General features: G+C 32.9%; 1 protein-coding gene across 1 annotated transcript in view; it reads right to left on the reverse strand.

Annotated features, from left to right (window-relative positions):
• Positions 1-21919, reverse strand: part of LOC134712448 (alpha-mannosidase 2-like) — a 41714-nt gene that overhangs the window by 12941 nt on the left and 6854 nt on the right. The window contains exons 2-13 of the mRNA XM_063573986.1: positions 18692-18887; positions 18040-18186; positions 12250-12394; positions 11335-11506; positions 10996-11123; positions 9948-10121; positions 9365-9545; positions 8373-8550; positions 7330-7508; positions 6499-6687; positions 4425-4527; positions 3973-4037 (exon numbers count right to left, since the gene is read on the reverse strand). Coding sequence (XP_063430056.1) covers positions 3973-4037; positions 4425-4527; positions 6499-6687; positions 7330-7508; positions 8373-8550; positions 9365-9545; positions 9948-10121; positions 10996-11123; positions 11335-11506; positions 12250-12394; positions 18040-18186; positions 18692-18826 — 1796 coding nt within the window. The 5' untranslated portion in view covers positions 18827-18887. The remainder of the gene's footprint in view (positions 1-3972; positions 4038-4424; positions 4528-6498; positions 6688-7329; positions 7509-8372; positions 8551-9364; positions 9546-9947; positions 10122-10995; positions 11124-11334; positions 11507-12249; positions 12395-18039; positions 18187-18691; positions 18888-21919) is intronic.

Raw genomic sequence — 21919 nt, forward strand, 5'->3', positions numbered from 1 at the left:
TTTCTCAATTTTTTTTTTTTATAATATTTTTTTTTATTATAATAAAATGTTATGTCTTGCAAAGTATACCCTCATGCATTATAGTATAGTCAATTTCAGATTTGATTTTGTTAATACACATTTTTATAACAAGTTGTTCCCCTTTGACAATTGTAGACTGGTTCTCAACCAGGAAAAATGGAATGCAGCCCAGGCAAAGCATGTAAGTGATATATACACACATGGATATATAAGCATTTAAATCTATTTTTAACAATATAAAAAAAAATTTCTGCTGACCAAATAATTAAATATAATGTTAAAATTCAAAAAAACAGATAAGAATTAAAACTAGAGGCTCTCGAGAGCCTGTATCGCTCACCTGACTCTATTTGGGTTTTTGAATTCATATAAAAAAAGATAAAATTTGGCTACAAAGTAACAACACTTGGTCAGCACCAGATAAGATATATTCATGATATATTTGGTTTCATTCCATTCAGTGGTTCTCTAAAAGAAGACATTTGTATGTATTTCCCATAGGGTCCGATGTTTAACTAAGTCCCCCGCTGGCGGCCATCTTGGATGATGGATCAGCTACAAAGTAACAACACTTGGTCAGCACCTCATAAGGAACATTCATGCCATGTTTGGTTACATTCCATTCAGTGGTTCTCAAAAAGAAGTCATTTGTATGCATTTCCCATAGGGTCCTATGTTAAACTAAGCCCCCTGCTGGTGTCCATCTTAGATGATGGATCGGCTACAAAGTAACAACACTTGGTCAGCACCTCATAAGGAACATTCATCCCATGTTTGGTTTCATTCCATTCAGTGGTTCTCTTAAAGAAGTCATTTGTATGCATTTCCCATAGGGTCCTATGTTTAATAAGTCCACCGCTGGGGCCATCTTGGATGATGGATCGGCTACAAAGTAACAACACTTGATCAGCATCTCATGAGGAACATTCATGCCATGTTTGGTTTCATTCCATTCAGTGGTTCTCTAAAAGAAGTCATTTGTATGCATTTCCCATAGGGTCCTATGTTAAACTAAGTCCCCACTGGCGGCCATCTTGGATGATGGATCGGCTACAAAGTAACAACACTTGGTCAGCACCTCATAAGGAATATTCATGCCATGTGTAGTTTCATTCCATTCAGTGGTTCTCTAAAATAAGTCATTTGTATGCATTTCTCATAGGGTCCTATGTTAAACTAAGTCTACCGCTGGCGGCCATCTTGGATGATGGATTGGCTACAAAGTAACAACACTTGGTCAGCACCTCATAAGGAACATTCATCCCATGTTTGGTTTCATTCCATACAGTGGTTTTCTAAAAGAAGTCATTTGTATGCATTTCCCATAGGGTCCTATGTTAAACTAAGTCCACCGCTGGCAGCCATCTTGGATGATGGATCCACTACAAAGTATCAACACTTGATCAGCATCTCATGAGGAACATTCATCCCATGTTTGGTTTCATTCCATTCAGTGGTTCTCTAAAAGAAGTCATTTGTATGCATTTCCCATAGGGTCCTATGTTAAACTAAGTCCCCACTGGCGGCCATCTTGGATGATGGATCGGCTACAAAGTAACAACACTTGGTCAGCACCTCATAAGGAACATTCCTGCCTTGTTTGGTTTCATTCCATTCAGTGGTTCTCTAAAAGAAGTCATTTGTATGCATTTCCCATAGGGTCCTATGTTAAACAAAGTCTCCCGCTGGCAGCCATCTTGGATGATGGATCGGCTACAAAGTAACAACACTTAGTCAGCACCTCATAAGGAACATTCATGCCATGTTTTGTTTCATTCCATTCAGTGGTTCTCTAGAAGAAGTTCAAAATGTAAAATGTTAAGGACGACGACGACGGAAAGTGATGAGAAAAGCTCACTTAAGGGCCAGGTGAGCTTAAAACCCAGAAGAGACTATTGCAGGAGGTAGATATTTAATAATGTAAATAATTAACAAATCCATCACCATAAAGTTGAACATTCTTGGCATGCTTTCTTCAAACCCTTCACCAACTCTTACATATAAGAACAAGACAAGTTAATCTTCAATTTCTAGATATCAATACAGTCACACTCTGACAGTATGTTTCGCTTTAGTTAAATCCCAGAATACAAACACAAACATGCAAAGCAAAACTTAGATTGAAACTCAAACAAATTAATAATATGGGTAAATTTCAGCAAATATATAGAACTACTTACTTGGTCAACCTATGTCATGTCTGGCATTAACAAAGATTAGTTAGATTTAGAAATTTGTGTGCATAAATATTGTTTAAATAAGTTGGGATTCTGTTTCAATTTTAGATAAAAAAGAATCTAACTGCTACTACGATTTTAAGCTAAAGTACTGTCTTGTCTCAAGTAAGTGTATGGTGTATTCTATAGTGAATATGCCACCTTCATTACTTTTTCACTTTGCTTTTTAAAAAAAACAAATTTCATCTAAACCATCCTTAATAACAGATGGAAGGTTATCATTTTGGACACTATTGTGTGAACACATTCATATCATACTTTTATTTCATAAAATCTTCTGTAGAGTGGGGTGCTCATTTTCACCATATCTTTACATGTTTTCTACAGTTTATGTTCAGGTCTATATGTTTTTGAAGTATACTGATATTTCTATATGAAGATAACTTCAAATGCAAAACATTCCTAAGCTTGAAAACATGTTTGTTTGAAAATAATCATCTGTAAAGTTAGATTAAAGGGTGTTTGAAATTTCTTGAAGTTTTGTTAATGGGGGACACATATTCGCCATTTTTACACATTTATTTAAAACCAAATAACTGCAGCTTTATATATTTATAAAAAAAAAATCATTATAGATGAACAGCAGACATTTCAAAGGTGTAAAAAAAACAGAAATTTAGGCCAATCAGTCAAAAAATTACTAAGAAAAAAATCTTTGAAAATCCTGTTTTTTCATTCAGAAAATTGACCGAAAATCGTTGTCCGTTTTTCGATCTTTTACAGTAAGTGCTGTAATTTTGATTAAGTTTAAAAAATAATCATATTTGATATAAAAGTATAATTTTTCGGCATATTTCTTTCATTTCAGCAATGTTTTGAAGTGTTTTACACCTCAAAATCATAAAGCGGCGAAATTGTGTCCCCGGCCAATATGGCCCCCTACTCTATATGGGTTTATCCTCTAGATTTTGTGTAATGTGTGTCCAAAATTGGGGAAACTCCTGTTCTGTGAGTTTGTCCAATGTCTGGTGATTTCGTGCATGCCTTCCAAAAATAGCTTATTTTGAATAAAGGAAAAATTTTGTATTACAAAATGTAGCTAAGTTTTAACCAAACACACTGCCAAGGATGCAGAGCAAAAATTATTTCAATCGGATATAAATTTTACTTAAATAAAACAACTTTTATCTTTTTTTTTTTTTTTTTTAATGGAAATTAGTAATTAAATATGGTAAATCACAGGCATTGCAATATTTAATTAACTCTTGAACTTTTCAATTTTATTCTTTTTTATCCCTTCGGAAGGCTAAAACAACAAGATAGATTATAGATGTGTTACTGTGTTGATATGACAAACCAGCTAATGTGCAATATCACAGGCCGCACGGACAGAGGGGACTCCATTGTACATTTAAATTAAATCACAACGTTTTGGTGTATGCTTTGAAAATATTTACCAAAATGCCTAAGATTCTGAAACTGTGAATTTAATAAATTGAAAAGCTTCAATAAAAATTACAGATTTTTTAAGGAATTCAAAAGTGAAAAGCAATTGATGTATTTTAACTATTCTTATAAGATTATGAAAATAAAGCAAGTTTTCCTCTATCTCTTAAACTTTCCCAAGTATACAATTGTTATTTTAATGCTATACAACATCAAATGAGAGTCAGGAAAATGCTTAATGACACTAGGTTTGTTTATTTTATAACTTCATAAACAACATTAGTTATACAATAAAGAATATTTCTTCCAAAAATTTAAGAATACTCACTTTGGACTTCTTAAATTAATAACCCTCTGGTCAATTAATTTGTGTGGCTGTGTCCAGTTAAAAGTCTACAACAAAACTAGAACAATGAGGAATTTGTTTTCACTGACCTGTTTAAAAAAGGTAAGAGCCGAATACTAAATAGAACTTCAATGATGAAATAATGGTATATCCTCATTTTCTCTACAATACTAACCAGCAGATTTTTTTTTCAGAATAAATTTAAGCTTGAAAAGAGATTTTTTAAAATATGCAATATTACCTATTTTAAGTCTATAGAGCTTCTGTTGCTCAACTTGGTCTATTTGCATATCAAACAACGAATACTCTCCAACATTGTAGATGAGAATAGACTTCATGACAAAAACTCTAGTTTGTTGATCTTATTACTGATCTTCGTGTTGCCTTGTGGTGACAAAAATAAAATCAGGGGGAAAGAGAAGAAACAACCATACCATACTAATTTTGTCATCAACATCTGGTTCATTTTCATCCTTTGCTAAGTATGACACCATTTTCTCAATCAGCAAGATCCCTTTCTGGTATCCTGAATGTAATCTGTCAAAAAATATAAGTCCAAGTCAGATTCAATAATGATACTAGAGTGTACACAATGAAATGTCTTGCCTGGTTTACTTATTGTGATTTCATTTTTGTTGAGTCTGTAAGGCCAGGATTTTTTAATTTGTTGGTTTACGGATCCGCCGACCCGATTTTGCTGATTCCTAGTATAAAAATAAAATTGATTTTCATGCTTTTTTATTCCCTCCGACCCAAACAAATACATTATCCCTGAAAAATAAGTAAATTCTTCTTTTTTTATGAAATGAAATGCATGAACCACTAACAAAATTGATAACACTCTCTGTTGTGAAAAAATAAAACTTCCAGTTTACGGTTTTAAAAATAGACAAATCAATTATAACTGACCTTGAAATGTCGTTTACGCAAATAATTTTGCGAAACTAAATCTGTGTTTGAAACCCATTACACAATAAGTTCGTTTCCCTTATTTGTCATCAGTCTGTAAGATGCATAATCTCATAGAAATAGACTTGTCCAAATGTGGACAGGTGGAAAGCACCTTGGAAGTAAAATTTCTGAATATCAACAAGTCATTTAGAATTTTCTTGTTTCATGGATAATAAAAAAAAGATATTGTCCATTTGAATTAAATACAGGAATGCATGACACTAGATTAACCCGATATTCTTGTTTTTTCCGTGGACGAGTCTATTACGTTTTTGACACGTGTGTTGAAACTTATTTTCGTACGACGTTTTTTACAATTTTTTCTTTATCAGTTTTCGATTTTGAAGATCATTACTCACCAAGTTTTCTGGAATTGATTAAGAGCTACGCGAATTTGGTTTTCTTGTTTGTGAAAAAGACGATTTAATTTCGTCTTTGTCTGTGAACACCCCCCTTTTTTACGGCAAATCATTAGACAATGTCATGCGATATTTATGACAGCTGAGCAAGAATATTTCATCGAACTAAATTTTGAAATGATGACAAAATAACATAGTTAGAAAGGTGAAATGTATATATTTATTTTGCATTTTTTTTTCTGTCTTGAAAGATATTTTTTTTTTTTTTTTTTCCCGACCGACCGACCCGACTTTTTCATGGGGAAAATCCGTAAACCAACAAATTAAAAAACCGTGGCCTAACATGAGTAATGCAAATGTTGTCAACATTAGATAAACCAGGTCTGACAGACAGGGTACACGTAGCAATCATACCAAACACCAAATATAGCCTATTACTTATAACGCTGATCATTTTTATCATATCCCAAATATCAAAAAGGATAAACATGGTCATTAACTTCTGTAAAGGGTAAATTTCTTCTTTTAATTTACCAAAGTTTTTACCAAAAATGAAACAAATTGGGGAAAAAAAATCATCATGAATGGCAATAATTCTCATAAAGAGATGAGTGACAGCTTTGATGTAAGTAAAAAGTCAGTAGACTTTAATATTCTTTTATTTCAAATAAAATATAGTAGTTTTCAAGATCAGACAAAACTTGCATCCCCTTGTTCTTTTTTTTTTTTTAACCATGTCACTTATTTTGGTTGGCAGGCAAGGTCATTAAACACAGAAACTGAATATCGTTAATGAGTGTGGCAAAGTTTTGTAACAATTAGCCCAGTAGTTTCAGAGAAGATTGTGGTAAAAGTTAATGGACGCTGCAAGCTTTTGGGGCAGGTGAGCTTAAGAGTATATTTTATCTGAATTTCAGTTCTATTTTCACTGATAGACAAAACCAAGGCTGAATACTCACAAAACAAGTTTTGCAAACTTTTGTTTTTGATTCATTTCAAGACCTTGGCATTAAGTTCTTAAGTTATCTGTGTTTTAACAATTTGTTACTAGGTAGAACTATTTGGCCTAAATGTTTAAGAAATTTGTCCATTGCATACATGATTGCCTTGAACTTCTCATTTAACATTAATTTGTATAATTAGTTTCAATTGATTGGATGTTTACCATACATCCTCTTTAATTTGTATTTTAAAATACCTTTTCCCATAATCCTTCATAACTTTAGATGTAGAAGTTCCTGTGATGGCATCATGATGTTGAAACAATGCCACCTGTTGTCTAATATAACTAAGGTCACCAATTTTATCCTTAAGAGAGTCTATAACTGTTTGGTTTGTTTTCCTTATAGCATCAGCAAGACAGTAGGTAAACAGAATCTCTAATGACCTGAAAATTAAAATAAACAACAAGTTACATGGAATTGAATAAAGTATACCCTATTTGTTATAAAACATTAACCATATTAAATCGCTGTAGATACGAAGTATCAGTGTGTTATAAAGTTTAGTTTGATTTATTAGTTATAATCAGCAATTATAATTATGCAACTCTATAGAAATTATCATTATCAAGTATAGTTCCTTTAAAAATTACTGAAGCAGAAATCTTAGCATTAAAAATTAGTTTATTAATTCAGTCACTGAACCATGACCTAGGTGGCAGGGCTTCGATATAGTCATCAAACTGATATGTTCTGATATTAATTCAACTTTATAGAAAATATCATTGATTTATCACAAGTAGTTCATATCAAACTAACTTTAGCTGAAACTTAATTATTATCAAAGCTGTTTATGCACACAAAAGACAAATACATGTACTTTGCCTTGCCAGACGAGACAAAAACCAGTGCGTTTGTTTCTGTACTACATTTTTAAATTGTTTTCTTTCATTTTTCGCCCACATTTTTATTAAACCAGGAAACACAGAATATTAATCTTGTTTTACCAGTTTGGAATAATGGAGTCAGTGACCAGTATTATGTCTATGTAATGACATATAGACAGAAACTGTTTTAAGAATAAATACCTCAGTAAATCTTGTACCCGTCTGATTATGTGTTTATAATGTGGACGTGTTGTATAATATCCACTCCAGTAATCCTCCCCACGATCTGCATATGTAAAGAAATCCCCAGATAACGTGGGAAATCTGGTCTTAGATATTGCTACTTCATTAAAATAATCTGATAACGTTCCAAACCTCACCTGAAACACAAATATGTCCTTTATTTTAATAATTTGATAAAGTTACAAACTTCATCTGAAAAACATACATGTCTAAAGAAAACTGAAGTAGTCGTAAGCAGATCAGATAGTTTTGTGCACATTCTTAAGACATCAATCATTCAGAAACTAACTTTTCTCATTTTAAGACTTGCTTAATACCCCTACTGAATTCATCTTAAATTTACTAAGACATAGGTGGTTCAGAGCATGACATTTTTATTCAATAGATACAATTCAGTTCCTAATGGTAAAAATTGTATGTATCTGAATTCAAATTTTGTACTTTAAAATTGTACAAATAACTCTATTTTTTTTTACAGATGACTTTAACAATGACATCATTTATATTTTTAGAGCAGATATTATAGTCCTGCACCCTGCAAAAGTTGTGTAATTTTCTTGAAAAGTTTTATATCATTTTTGCCTTGAATATCTAAGCATATATTACATCAATAAATTTCTGGAAATGTTCATAGATAGGATGTATAGAATGTTACTATCAATGCACTATATTTTGTGTATCAAAAAGGTAGTGATAAATCTTGGAAGATTTAAATATCAAGTTCAGTACCATAGTGTTTTGATTGCATTTTTTACCTAAACATATGAAGGGTCTCAAACAAACATTTTTGATTCACTTTTTTCATAATGTCTATTTGCAGATAAGGCATAAATTTTGAAGACTACCTGTTTGTTGGCATCATTGGACTTAATTTGCCTCAGCTTTTATTGAAGATAAGACTTGAAGTTTCAGTATAGTGTCCCACCTCTTTTCATTGACAGCCTCCAGTTTATAAAATTGTTTCATTTCTCTTGGTGTATAAGACTTTCAGAATGTCTCACCTCTGTTTGAAAATCTGGCCTTGAGTTTATATACGTCATCAACTTTTCTAAGTTGTTTAACTGATTATGCCATTCCAGTGTTGTAGCAAACCGTACATCATCACCATGGGGTATCAGAATGACACCAGTTCTGTAAAGCTCTGCTTTCTTCTGAAATTGTTCCCACAGTTGTCTACCTCTAACATAAAAACATAAAATTAATAGATGAAATTATAAGTCAAATACAAAATTTGTTGTTTTTTAACATTCTGTTATATTGGGACATAGAATCATATTCATAAAAGTGTGGCTCTGGCCATTGATTGACAACCTAAATTATCCCATTGACTAGGACAGATAAGGTGAATGTGTGTCTGTGACAACCACTGCTCACTATGTACTTGTGAAAGACACTGAAACTGTGGGGTCACCAAAGGTTCTCAACACCTAAATAAAGAAATTCCAATAACTAAACAGGAATAACTTGCTGTTTTGATTTATATCAATAATATAAATCAAACATAAAGGTTATTCCTGGTTGATTTTTCGAATTATTTTATTATTAAAGGTATTAAGAACCTTTGGTGACCACGTAGTTTAAATTTTATAATAAGTTAGTAGTGAGCAGTGGTCGTTACAGACAAACGTTCACCTTATCTGTCCCAGTCAATGAGATAATTTAGGTCATCAATCAATGGCCACAGCAACACTGTTATGAATATGATTCTATATGGTAATTTAAAGTAACTCAACTAAAAAAAAAAATAATAAAAATTAAAGTGTCTTTAACCAGCACATTAAATTGTTATTGAATGTTTGCCACATATTGAATTTCTTTTCCTATTAATGTCTTGCTTTACATGATAATTTAAAAAAAGTAAATATATTATGAGGTGCATAAATAATCTTACTAAATGAGAGTCAACATCTTCCTAGGTTTATAGCTTTAATAATAAGGATGACTGATACCTGAAATTAATACACAGTATATTAGTAAATGATTATTTACTTACAAGGAGTCTATGTTGTTATCATCAACAGATTGGACATCAACTTTCTTGCTTCCACTATAGCACTGTTTCTTAAAGAAATCATACTGACAACACACATAAGGATCTGGTCCACAGGAATGCTGAATGGCATAAGACAGAAATGGAATCATGTGGCAAAATATGTCTGTTGAGTCAGTTGAAGCTAAAAAATAAAATATATGCAAATTATCCATCTGTTCTTAATAATCATGTTTTTATTTGGGTTTCATGGTTAAATTCGATATAAACTATTGGGCAAAACGAACTTCATTATTCAAACAATTGGAGGCTGTCTCATTTAGGTTTACACATTACATTATTCAACTATTAATGTCAATACATTTTTTGTTTAGTTGATTTACTTTTTTGCAAAATATCAATATCAATTTTGCTCCATAATCCAAGTATTTTTTATTTCTTATATAAAGAAAAACATTATAGTCTTTAAGCTCTTTCTTAAATGAACATTGCATGACCGGCAGTTATCAGTTTAAAAGTTTTGCTTTTTTTGTTGACTATTATTTTCCAACAGGATTTTGATAAATCCATGAAACATTAAAATTACCCCAGCCCTGTCTCCAGAAGAATTCCAAACTTCTCTGCTCTGCTAGATGTTTTTTGATACTGTAATGAATTCTCTGAATAACCATGCTGTTAATGCCAGAACGTTTCAAAAGATAGGCCATGGTTGGAGAATGACCAAATGGATCTACTGACCATCCAGCGGTTGGATGTATACCTACAATAAACATATTTGTTACTTGTACTTTATGTCAAAGATTCTTAGTAAATACGCAATGCATCAATTATAATCTGGATATAAACATAAGAAGAAAATCCAATGAAGCTTTAAACAGAAAATTAATAATGTTGGGACCATAATCCCCAAAAACAATCTCAACCTTTTTGTGGTATTGAACATTTTTATAAAAGGAGTAGGTCCAGTGTCTCCCTTTTTTGCCCCAAAATATACCAGTTTTACAAAATTGTTAAAATGTAAACTTTAAGTTATTTATTGGACAGAAGAATGCTTCTGCTATATAAACATGGGCTGTATTTGACAATACAATGCACATATATCGGGTACTAGCATCATTAAGTCATGCTAAATTACTGAAATCTTCGCAATTCTAGCATTTTAGTTAAATTTTAGACAGTTTCCGTGTAAAACGAAAGTGAACGCATTCGTGTTCATCCTTTATTTTGAAATGTAAGTTGTATTTGATGATAATACATAACATATATAAAGTTTGAGGATGAACACGGATGCGGCCACATTCATGTTTGACAAAAACCATCTGAAAAGTGACATTTTTTTGCATATTTGGTAGATTTTCCATATTTGAGCTTGAAATCGATCGTATTTAATGACTAAATCAGTTAAAATCTTTCACATGAACTAATTGAATCAAATGAAATAGACACTTAAGTGTTTAAAAAGCGGTCAAAATATTTCGTCAATTGAACCTGAAATTTGAGGCCTAAATCGGTCCTTCCCGGACCTACTCCTTTCATAGATATCCATACACTTCAACTAGAGAACTTACACTGTAATTACCAGTTGTAATCATTCAAATTGAACTCAAAAATCTAAAATTTGAAGTAATTGTTACCTAAATTTTGTTGAAGCCATTGATGACCTTCTATCAGTTGATCGAGCATGGCAGTGTAATGGGCTGTTCCTTCATCTGTCATCACCCATCCCCCTGTTGTTATCTCTAACTGTTTATTATCAAGCAATCTAAATTGAAAAGAAAGATATGTTCAAAATTCTATTATAGAAAGTATTTATTCGAGAACTTTAAACAGATATCATTTTTTTTTAATTCAAAACCACACTTTCTTTTCCCTTTTAAAACCACTTTTCTTGTCATCAATATATACGTAAATAGAACATGTCTCTACCTTACAATACATTTCTTAAATAAGGACAAATGGAAACGTCAATTTACCGTTTAAGATCATCTTTCTTGTCCTGACTTGCCTGATTCCACCATTCTGATAAGAAGACCATTTCTGACCATATAAATTTGGTACTCTTGTTCTTAGACAACATTGATATGATATTGTTTAGGATGTTTTTCCCATAAGTTGTGAAGTAACCTTGAAGAGTTGACTTCCAACCTGAAAAAAATAAATTAGTGTCTAATAAGTCTTTACTCCAAACCATTTACCTAGCTTCAATTCAAAACATAGTATGAGCAAAGTTTCATACTATTATTATAATCAGTTAAAATGGTTGCTGCTGTTAATTTGACTTAAGTATCATAGTACTAAATTTTTGGTATTATTAGTATCTAAGAAATACACTAGAATATACATTTGAAATAGATGTGATATGATTAGGAACGGGACAACTATCCATAGACCATAACACAAAAATCATGTGAAAAATTTAACCTACATGTCAACAAAAATTTGTCTGTGTAACATGCATTACACATGCAAATATCGCATGTGGCACATGCATTATCTAACACATGTGGTTCACATGGGCATGTTACGCAAGTGTACCAAGCAGGATTCCCATGTGTGTCAAGGAACATGTGTATTGCGCATGTAACAAACCCATGACACATGCGTTTTAAGTACACGTATGACACATGTGTGGCATTTTTGCCCTAGACGAAAAAAACCAAAGGAACATTTGATAAAAGGAGATTCATCATCAAATCAGCTTTTCTTTTTGACAAAGTTTAAACAGCATATTTGATTCTTAAGGCATAATGCAAAGCTATATGGAATCAATGGTTAAACACTTCTTTTCTTGTTGGTTTTTAACAATAGGCTTTTAAAGTTTAGTTCAATTGAACTTTAGTTTTCCCAGTATTAGAGATTGTATGCAGTAAAATAAGATTCAGCCTTACCTGGATCCATATGAGAATGAGGCATAATGATGACCTTCAACTTTTTGATGTTCCATTTATCCACAGTTATAAGTTGGAGATATCCACTGACTGGGTAAACATATTTTGGGTAGGATATTCTCAACTTATCAAGTTCTTTTTCCATCTGCAAAAGAAAACCAATATACTTACAGTCTACTTGTGGTATATTTATTTGCTTGAAATGATTGCTTCAATTTTTTTCAAAGTTTTACTCCCTTTATTAGTAGATCCTCGTGGAAACATTGAAATTTCAATGTGTATGCAATTGAACAACCAGCATGTCAACTTCCTTTTACACTTTTAAAAAGTATTGCCTTTAAAGTTCTTTTTTACCTTCAACTATGTGGCCCTACCAAAATGAAAGGTTCCATTATATGCATCAACATGATCAAGAAAACTTAACATTGTTAAATAAACCATGAAAATGAGGTAAATATCAGGTGATCCTTCTTAGCAGGAAATGTACATATTACTGCAATTCTACATACCAAATAAAGTTGACTTTCTGATCTAAAAACATGAAAACTATGCCTAAATTTTAAAGTCACAAAACAAATCAATTGTATTTCTGAACAATTTTGTTACATTCAGTTTCATCCTTTCAAAAATTTTATGGACCCATCACCAGTTACATGTAGTTGACTCTGAAGGAATATCTGTTTCACAGATGACTACAGATATGTTCAAATTGTCGCATCCCATCCTCTTTTCTTAAAATGTGATCTACCAAATTAGACTTATCACCAGGTACTGGTATGAACTACTTGATAGGTGAAACATGTGGAGCATGATCTGTTTATCCTTGTGAAACACTTTTGATAACCCTCTGATTTTTTGTTTTTTTTATCACTGTCTTAAGTTAACTGTTCTTTGTCTTTTGTAGTTTTTACTTCTATGCCATGGCATTGTTAGTTTGTTTTTGACTATTGAAGTTATACAGTGTCAGTATAACACTCCCAAACCTGTCCTTCCCCCCAAACGTGCCCGATTCCCCCAAACGTGTCTTTTCTCCCTAAACGTGTCCGAAATGCACAATGTTCCCCAAACGTGTCCGATTTCATAACCCCCAAACGTGTCCGATAATTGTTATTCGCCTAAACGTGTCCAATATTTAATGTCAAAACGTCACACGTCTTTTAGCGCTAAAACATGTATCTCCTAATTAAACTAGAGGCTCTCAAGAGCCTGTGTCGCTCACCTGTTACTGTATTTACTGATGTCGGTCATCTTGGTTGGTAGGTGGGGTCATTAGACACTTTTTTAAAATAGATACCCTAGTAATGGCCAAGTTTGTTTAAATTTGGCCCATAGTTTCAGAAAAGAAGATTTTTGTACAAGTTACAAAAATGGCGAAAAGTTGTTCAATATTGACTATAAAGGGCAATTACTCCTAAAGGGGTCCTCTAACAATTTTGATCATGTTGATTTATTTGTAGATCTTACTTTGCTGAACAGTATTGCTGTTTACAGTTTATCTCTATCTATAATAGTATTCAAGATAATAACCAAAAACTGCAAAATTTCCTTAAAATTAATAATTTTAGGGCAGCAACCCAACAACAAGATGTCCCATTCGTCTGAAAATTTCAGGGCAGATAGATCTTGACCTGATCAACAATTTTACCCCTGTCAGATTTGCTCTAAATGTTTTGGTTTCAAAGATATAAGCCAAAATATACATTTTACCCCTGTGTTCTATTTTTAGCCATGGCAGCCATCTTGGTTGGATGACCAGGTCACCGGACACATTTTTAAAACTAGATACCCCAAGGATGATTGTGGCCAAGTTTGGTTAAATTTGGCCCAGTAGTTTCAGAGGAGAAGATTTTTGTAAAAGTTTACGGACGACGGACGACGGACGCCAAGTGATGAGAAAAGCTCACTTGACCTTTCAGGTCAGGTGAGCTAAAAATCGCTGATAACATTAACGGTAATTCTTTGATGGGAGATACACGTGATGAAGTTGTCATTTATCAGATTAAGTTAGTTCGATGTAGGTTTTTATTGATTATGATAATTGCAAAATTAATCTGTTATTATTAAATAATTCTTATATCATTTGCATATCTATAAATACTTGAATACAAGTTTTAATGTTCTTTCAGTTCTACTGAATAAATTAACTTTAGACTGTTGATTGCGAATTGTCCAGTTGCCAGTATTTCATGCATATTTAAAGAAAACATACACGTTTCAATGTTTTTTCAGTTCTACTGAATAAATTAACTTTAAATTGTTGATTGCGAATTGTCCAGTTGCATAATTAGATGAAACAATAACTTTTTAATGCACAGAGAAAGGGACACTTTAAACCGTTATTTGTACAGTTTAACTAAACATAGTTGCCTACAATTTACATGCAATATAGCCGAAATGACGCCCCCACTTAAACCCAGTTTAATACAGCCGATTTGAAAAAGTACCAGCAACCAGCAAACTTATTCATATTTTTAATGAAATGGTTAAATTAGAATACGTTAATGAAATAGCAATAACAATATAATATAAACTAGAGGCTCTCAAGAGCCTGTGTCGCTCACCTGTTACTGTATTTACTGATGTCGGTCATCTTGGTTGGTAGGTTGGGTCTTTAGACACTTTTTTTTATAGATACCCTAGTTATGATTGTGGCCAAGTTTGGTTAAAAATGGCCCATAGTTTTAGAAAAGAAATTTTTGTACAAGTTACAAAAATGACGAAAAGTTGTTCAATATTGACTATAAAGGGCAATACCTCCTTATGGGGTCCTCTAACAATTATGATCACGCTGACTTATTTGTAGATCTTATTTTGCTGAACATTATTGCTGTTTACAGTTTATCTCTATCTATAATAGTATTCAAGATAATAACCAAAAACTGCAAAATTTCCTTAAAATTAACAATTTTAGGGCAGCAACCCAACAACAAGTTGTCAGATTCATCTAAAAATTTGTGAGGGAATAGGTGTTATTCTGATGGACATTTACATCTTGAAAGATTTACCCTAAATGTCTTAGTTTCAAAGATATAAATCAAAAACTGCATTTTACCACTATGTTCTAATTTTAGCCATGTCGGCCATTTTGTTTGGAAGGCGGGGTTATCGGACACATTTTTTAAACTAGATACCCCAAGGATGATTGTGACCAAGTTTGGTTAAATTTGGCCCAGTAGTTTCAGAGGAGAAGATTTTTGTACAAGTTACAAACTAGAGGCTCTAAAGAGCCTGTGTCGCTCACCTTGGTCTATGTGAATATTAAACAAAGGAAGCAGATTGAAAATTGACTACAAAGGTCAATAACTCCTACAGGGGTCAATTGACCATTTCGTTCATGTTGACTTATTTGTAGATCTTACTTTGCTGAACATTATTGCTGTTCACAGTTTACCTATATCTATAATAATATTCAATATAAAACAGCAAAATTTCCTTAAAATTACCAATTCAGGGGCAGCAACCTAAAAACAGGTTGTCCAATTCATCTGAAAATTTCAGGGCAGATAGATCTTGACCTGATTAACAATTTTACTTCATGTCAGATTTTCTCTAAATTATTTGGTTTTTGAGTTATAAGCCAAAAACTGCATTTTACCCCTATGTTCTATTTTTAGCCGTGGCGGCCATCTTGGTTTGATGGCCAGGTCACCGGACACATTTTTTAAACAAGAAACCCCAAAGATGATTGTGGCCAAGTTTGGATCAATTTGGCACAGCAGTTTCAGAGAAGAAGATTTTAGTAAAAGATATATAAAATTTACGAAAAATGGTTAAAAATTGACTTTAAAGGGCAATAACTCCTAAAGAGGTCAACTGACCATTTTGGTCATGTTGACTTATTTGTAAATCTGACCTTGCTGAACATTATTGCTGTTTACAGTTTACCTATATCTATAATAATATTCAATATAATAACCAAAAACAGCAAAATTTCCTTAAAATTACCAATTCAGGGGCCGCAACCCAAAAACAGGTTGTCCAATTCATCTGAAAATTTCAGGGCAGATAGATCTTAACCTGATTAACAATTTTACCCAATGTCAGATTTGCTCTAAATGCTTTGGTTTTTGAGTTATAAGCCAAAAACTGCATTTTACCCCTATGTTCTATTTATAGCCATGGCGGCCATCTTGGTTAGTTGGCGGGGTCACCGGACACAATTTTTAAACTAGATACGCCAATGATGATTGTGGCCAAGTTCCAAATAATTTGGCCCAGCAATTTCAGAGGAGAAGATTTTTCTAAAAGATTACTAAGATTTACGAAAAATGGTTAAAAATTGACTATAAAGGGCAATAACTCCTAAAGTGGTCAACTGATCATTTTGGTCATGTTGACTTATTTGTAGATCTTACTTTGCTGAACATTATTGCTTTTTACAGTTTATCTCTATCTGAAATAATATTCAAGATAATAACCAAAAACAACAAAATTTCCTTAAAATTACCAATTCAGGGGCAGCAACCTAACAACGGAATGTCAGATTCATCTGAAAATTTCAGGGCAGATAGATCTTAACCTGATTAACAATATTACCCCATGTCAGATTTGCCCTAAATGCTTTGGTTTTTGAGTTATAAGCCAAAAACTGCATTTTACCCCTATGTTCTATTTATAGCCATGGCGGCCATCTTGGTTAGTTGGCGGGGTCACCGGACACAATTTTTAAACTAGATACCCCAATGATGATTGTGGCCAAGTTTGGTTAAATTTGGCCAAGTAGTTTCAGAGGAGAAGATTTTTGTAAAAGTTAACGCAGGACGACGACGGACGACGACGACGGACGACGACGGACGCCGGACGCCAAGTGATGAGAAAAGCTCACTTGGCCCTTCGGGCCAGGTGAGCTAAAAATGATGAAAAGTGGTTTAAAATTGACTATAAAGGGCAATAACTCCTTAAGGGGTTGGCTGACAATTTTGGTCATGTTGACTTATTTGTAGGTCTTTCTTTGCTGAACATTATTGCTGTTTACAGTTTATCTCTATCTGTAATAGTATTCAAGATAATAACCAAAAACTGCAAAATTTCCTTAAAATAACCAATTCAGGGGCAGCAACCCAACAACGAGTTGTCAGATTCATCTGAAAATTTCAGGGCAGATAGATCTTGACCTGAACAACAATTTTATCCCTGTCAAATTGCTCTAAATGCTTTGGTTTTTGAGTTCTAAGCCAAAAACTGTATTTTACCCCTTTGTTCTATTTTTAGCCATGGCGGCCATCTTGTTGGATGACCAGGTCACCGGACACATTTTTTAAACTAGATACCCCAAGGATGATTGTGACCAAGTTTGGTTAAATTTGGCCCAGTAGTTTCAGAGGAGAAGATTTTTGTAAAAGTTTACGGACGACGGATGCAGGACGACGGACGCCAAGTGATGAGAAAAGCTCACTTGACCTTTCAGGTCAGGTGAGCTAAAAAGAAGATGTGGTATTATTGCCAATGAGACATCTGTCTACAAAAGACCAAAATGACACAAACATTAGCAACATAACGCTTGATATGAATGAACACGTTTTGGGAGTTGGACACGTTTGGGGGTTAGTTGAGAAATAGACTCGTTTGGGCGTTTATACAAATGACACGCTTTGGCGCTGTTTTCAACTAGACATGTTTGGGGGAATCGGACACGTTTCTGAGTGTTACATATATGACTATCTTAATCAAATATTTCATTTTCTTTTACTGTATTTGAGAAACCGGTAAAAAAAAATAATCGAAAAATAATTTTAAAAATTGTCATTTAAGGGCAATAACTCTATAAAATCTAGTACAAGCTTTACTTACAATGATATCTGCTTCCCACTCAGACTGTTCATTAACTGAACACATCAAATGGTCCCTGTAGTACTTTTTATTTACATTTGTGACATGAACTTCAGTTATACCACTGTTAGGTTCAGTAAAACATTGATGGTCATTACTAATATATTCCTTAAATAAATTACAAAATCATTTCATATAAACAGAAAAAATGTAACTAAGCCAGGCAGGGGTCATTTCAACATCTACATTGTGTGATGGCCTTACTAATCTTATGAATTTAAAAGTTACTAGTGACCAAAATAACATACATGTACATCGTATCTGACATCGACTGTTTATTTACCATTGTTCATCTGGCTTTGCACAAGATGTATGTGTACTGCTGTTTGAAATCTTATTCAGAAAGTACTGCCAACAATAATAAAATCAACAGTCATGCTTTTTATATACATTAATTTGTGAACACTCAGCTGATGCAAATATTCTTTAATCCTGATTTTTTAGTACTGTTTTACTTATATACAAGCAACACTATAACTAACACTTGTTCATTTGTAAAAGTTTGTTCCTTAAAAAGTATAGATGTACAAACTACTACAAAATGTCTGATTTAATAGTCAATGCTAAGTGGATGAAAATACACCAATAGTTTGTTAAAAGAAACATTGCATACCTTATACATCCATTTGACAGCCTGTGTTATCTGTGTTCTTGGTCTAACATCTAACATATGGTATAAAACCATACATACTACAGCATTGATGATGGTAAAGCATAGTAACATATAAACAGCTCTGCTTTTTTTCATTGTCTCTTCCCACTAGGCACACAAATCCTCTATTTTATCCATCTATGCCATGTATGCGTACCTAATAAAGACATATAATTTTTACAAATGACTATTGATTAAAATTACTACATTGGCAACATATTCATAAAATGTACATTGAAACATTGACCATCAATTGTCTTGTTTTTTTTAGTATTGTTGGGTTATGTTTTCTTTTAATACTATGTATCTTTTTGTATCTTTAAAATCACATTGAAAATGTCTTTATTTATATTGTCAAGGACTAAAGCATCATGGTCTTTCCCTGAGAACTGCAAGATTGTGTAGATTTTGAGCATGTTGAGTTTTCTACTGATGCATTCCACAAAACATTATTCAAGACTGTAAAATTAACTATATTTTGTACACTGTATTGCATGTGGTATCTAATACCCATACTTAACCATGAAAACTTGAGATTGACCAATGAGCCATGAAAATGAGGTCATGGTCAGATAATAATTTCCAGAAAGACATATACACCTTACATTCATTCCTTACACCAATTTGACCAAATAAAGTTGACCTATTGCTCATAGTACAAATGTAGAATTATAACTAGAGGCTCTAAAGAGCCTGTGTCGCTCACCTTGGTCTATGTGAATATTAAACAAATGAAGCAGACAGATTCATGACAAAATTGTGTTTCGGTGATGGTGATGTGTTTGTACATCTTACTTTACTGAACATTCTTGCTGCTTACAATTATCTCTATCTACAATGAACTTGGCCCAGAAGTTTCAGTGGAAAATGTTCGTAAAAATTTACAAATTTTATGAAAATTGTTAAAAATTGACTATAAAGGACAATAACTCCTAATCGGATCTATTGACCATTTCGGTCAAGTTGACTTTTTTGTAAATCTTACTTTGCTGAACATTATTGCTATTTACAGTTTATCTCTATCTATAATAATAATCAAGATAATAACCAAAAAACAGCAAAATTTCCTTAAAACTAATAATTCAGGGTCAGCAACCCAACAATGGGTTATCTGATTCATATGGAAATTTCAGAGCAGATTAATCTTGACCTGATAACAATTTCACCCGTCAGATTTGCTCTAAATGCTTTGGTTTTTGAGTTATAAGCCAAAAACTGCATTTTATCCCATTGTTCTATTTTTAGCCATGGTGGCCATCTTAGATGGTTGGCCGGGTCAAAAAAACACAAACTTTAAACTAGATACATCAATGATGATTGTGGCCAAGTTTGGATTAATTTGGCCTGGTAGTTTCAGTGGAGAAGATTTTTGTAAAAGATCATGGATATTTACAAAAAATGGTTAAAAATTGACTATAAAGGGCAATAACTCCTAAAGGGGTCAACTGACCATCTTGGTCATGTCGACTTATTTGTAAATCATACTTTGCTGAACATTCTTGCTGTTTACAGTTTATCTCCATCTATAATAATATTCAAGATAATAACCAAAAACAGTAAAATTTCCTTAAAATTACCAAGTTAGGGGCAGCAACCCAACAATGGGTTGTCTGATTCATCTGAAAATTTCAGGGCAAATAGATCTTGAGCTAATAAACAATTTTACCCAATGAGATTTCATCTTTATGCTTTAGTTTTTGAGTTATAAGTCAAAAACTGCATTTTACCCCTATGTTCTATTTTTAGCCATGGTGGCCATCTTGGATGGTTGGCCGGGTCAAAAAACACAAACTTCAAACTAGATACATCAATGATGATTGTGGCCAAGTTTGGATTAATTTGGCCTGGTAGTTTCAGTGGAGAAGATTTTTGTAAAAGATCATGGATATTTACAAAAAATGGTTAAAAATTGACTATAAAGGGCAATAACTCCTAAAGGGGTCAACTGACCATTATGGTCATGTTGACTTATTTGTAAATCTTACTTTGCTGAACATTATTGCTGTTTACAGTTTATCTCCATCTATAATAATATTCAAGATAATAACCAAAAACAGTAAAATTTCCTTAAAACTACCAATTTAGGGGCAGCAACCCAACAATGGGTTGTCTGATTCATCTGAAAATTTCAGGGCAGATAGATCTTAACCTGATAAACAATTTGACCCCCTGTCAGATTTGCTCTTAATGCTTTGGTTTTTGAGTTATAAGCCAAAAACTGCATTTTACCCCTATGTTTTATTTTTAGCCATGGCGGCCATCTTGGATGGTTGGCCGGGTCAAAAAACACAAACTTTAAACTAGATACATCAATGATGATTGTGGCCAAGTTTGGATTAATTTGGCCTGGTAGTTTCAGTGGAGAAGATTTTTGTAAAAGATCATGGATATTTACAAAAAATGGTTAAAAATTGACTATAAAGGGCAATAACTCCTAAAGGGGTCAACTGACCATCTTGGTCATGTCGACTTATTTGTAAATCTTACTTTGCTGAACATTCTTGCTGTTTACAGTTTATCTCCATCTATAATAATATTCAAGATAATAACCAAAAACAGTAAAATTTCCTTAAAATTACCAATTTAGGGGCAGCAACCCAACAATGGGTTGTCTGATTCATCTGAAAATTTCAGGGCAAATAGATCTTGAGCTAATAAACAATTTTACCCAATGAGATTTGCTCTTAATGCTTTAGTTTTTGAGTTATAAGTCAAAAACTGCATTTTACCCCTATGTTCTATTTTTAGCCATGGCGGCCATCTTGGATGGTTGGCCAGGTCAAAAAACACAAACTTTAAACAAGATACATCAATGATGATTGTGGCCAAGTTTGGATTAATTTGGCCTGGTAGTTTCAGTGGAGAAGATTTTTGTAAAAGATCATGGATATTTACGAAAAATGGTTAAAAATTGACTATAAAGGGCAATAACTCTAAAGGGGTCAACTGACCATTTTGGTTGTGTTGACCTATTTGTAAATCTTACTTTGCTGAACATTATTGCTGTTTACAGTTTATCTCCATCTATAATAATATTCAAGATAATAACCAAAAACAGTAAAATTTCCTTAAAATTACCAATTTAGGGGCAGCAACCAAACTATGGGTTGTCTGATTCATCTGAAAATTTCAGGGCAGATAGATCTTGAGCTGATAAACATTTGACCCCTGTCAGATTTGCTCTAAATG

Source organism: Mytilus trossulus, chromosome 3, assembly GCF_036588685.1.
Source record: "Mytilus trossulus isolate FHL-02 chromosome 3, PNRI_Mtr1.1.1.hap1, whole genome shotgun sequence".
In the NCBI taxonomy this organism is placed as follows: Eukaryota; Metazoa; Mollusca; class Bivalvia; order Mytilida; family Mytilidae; genus Mytilus; species Mytilus trossulus.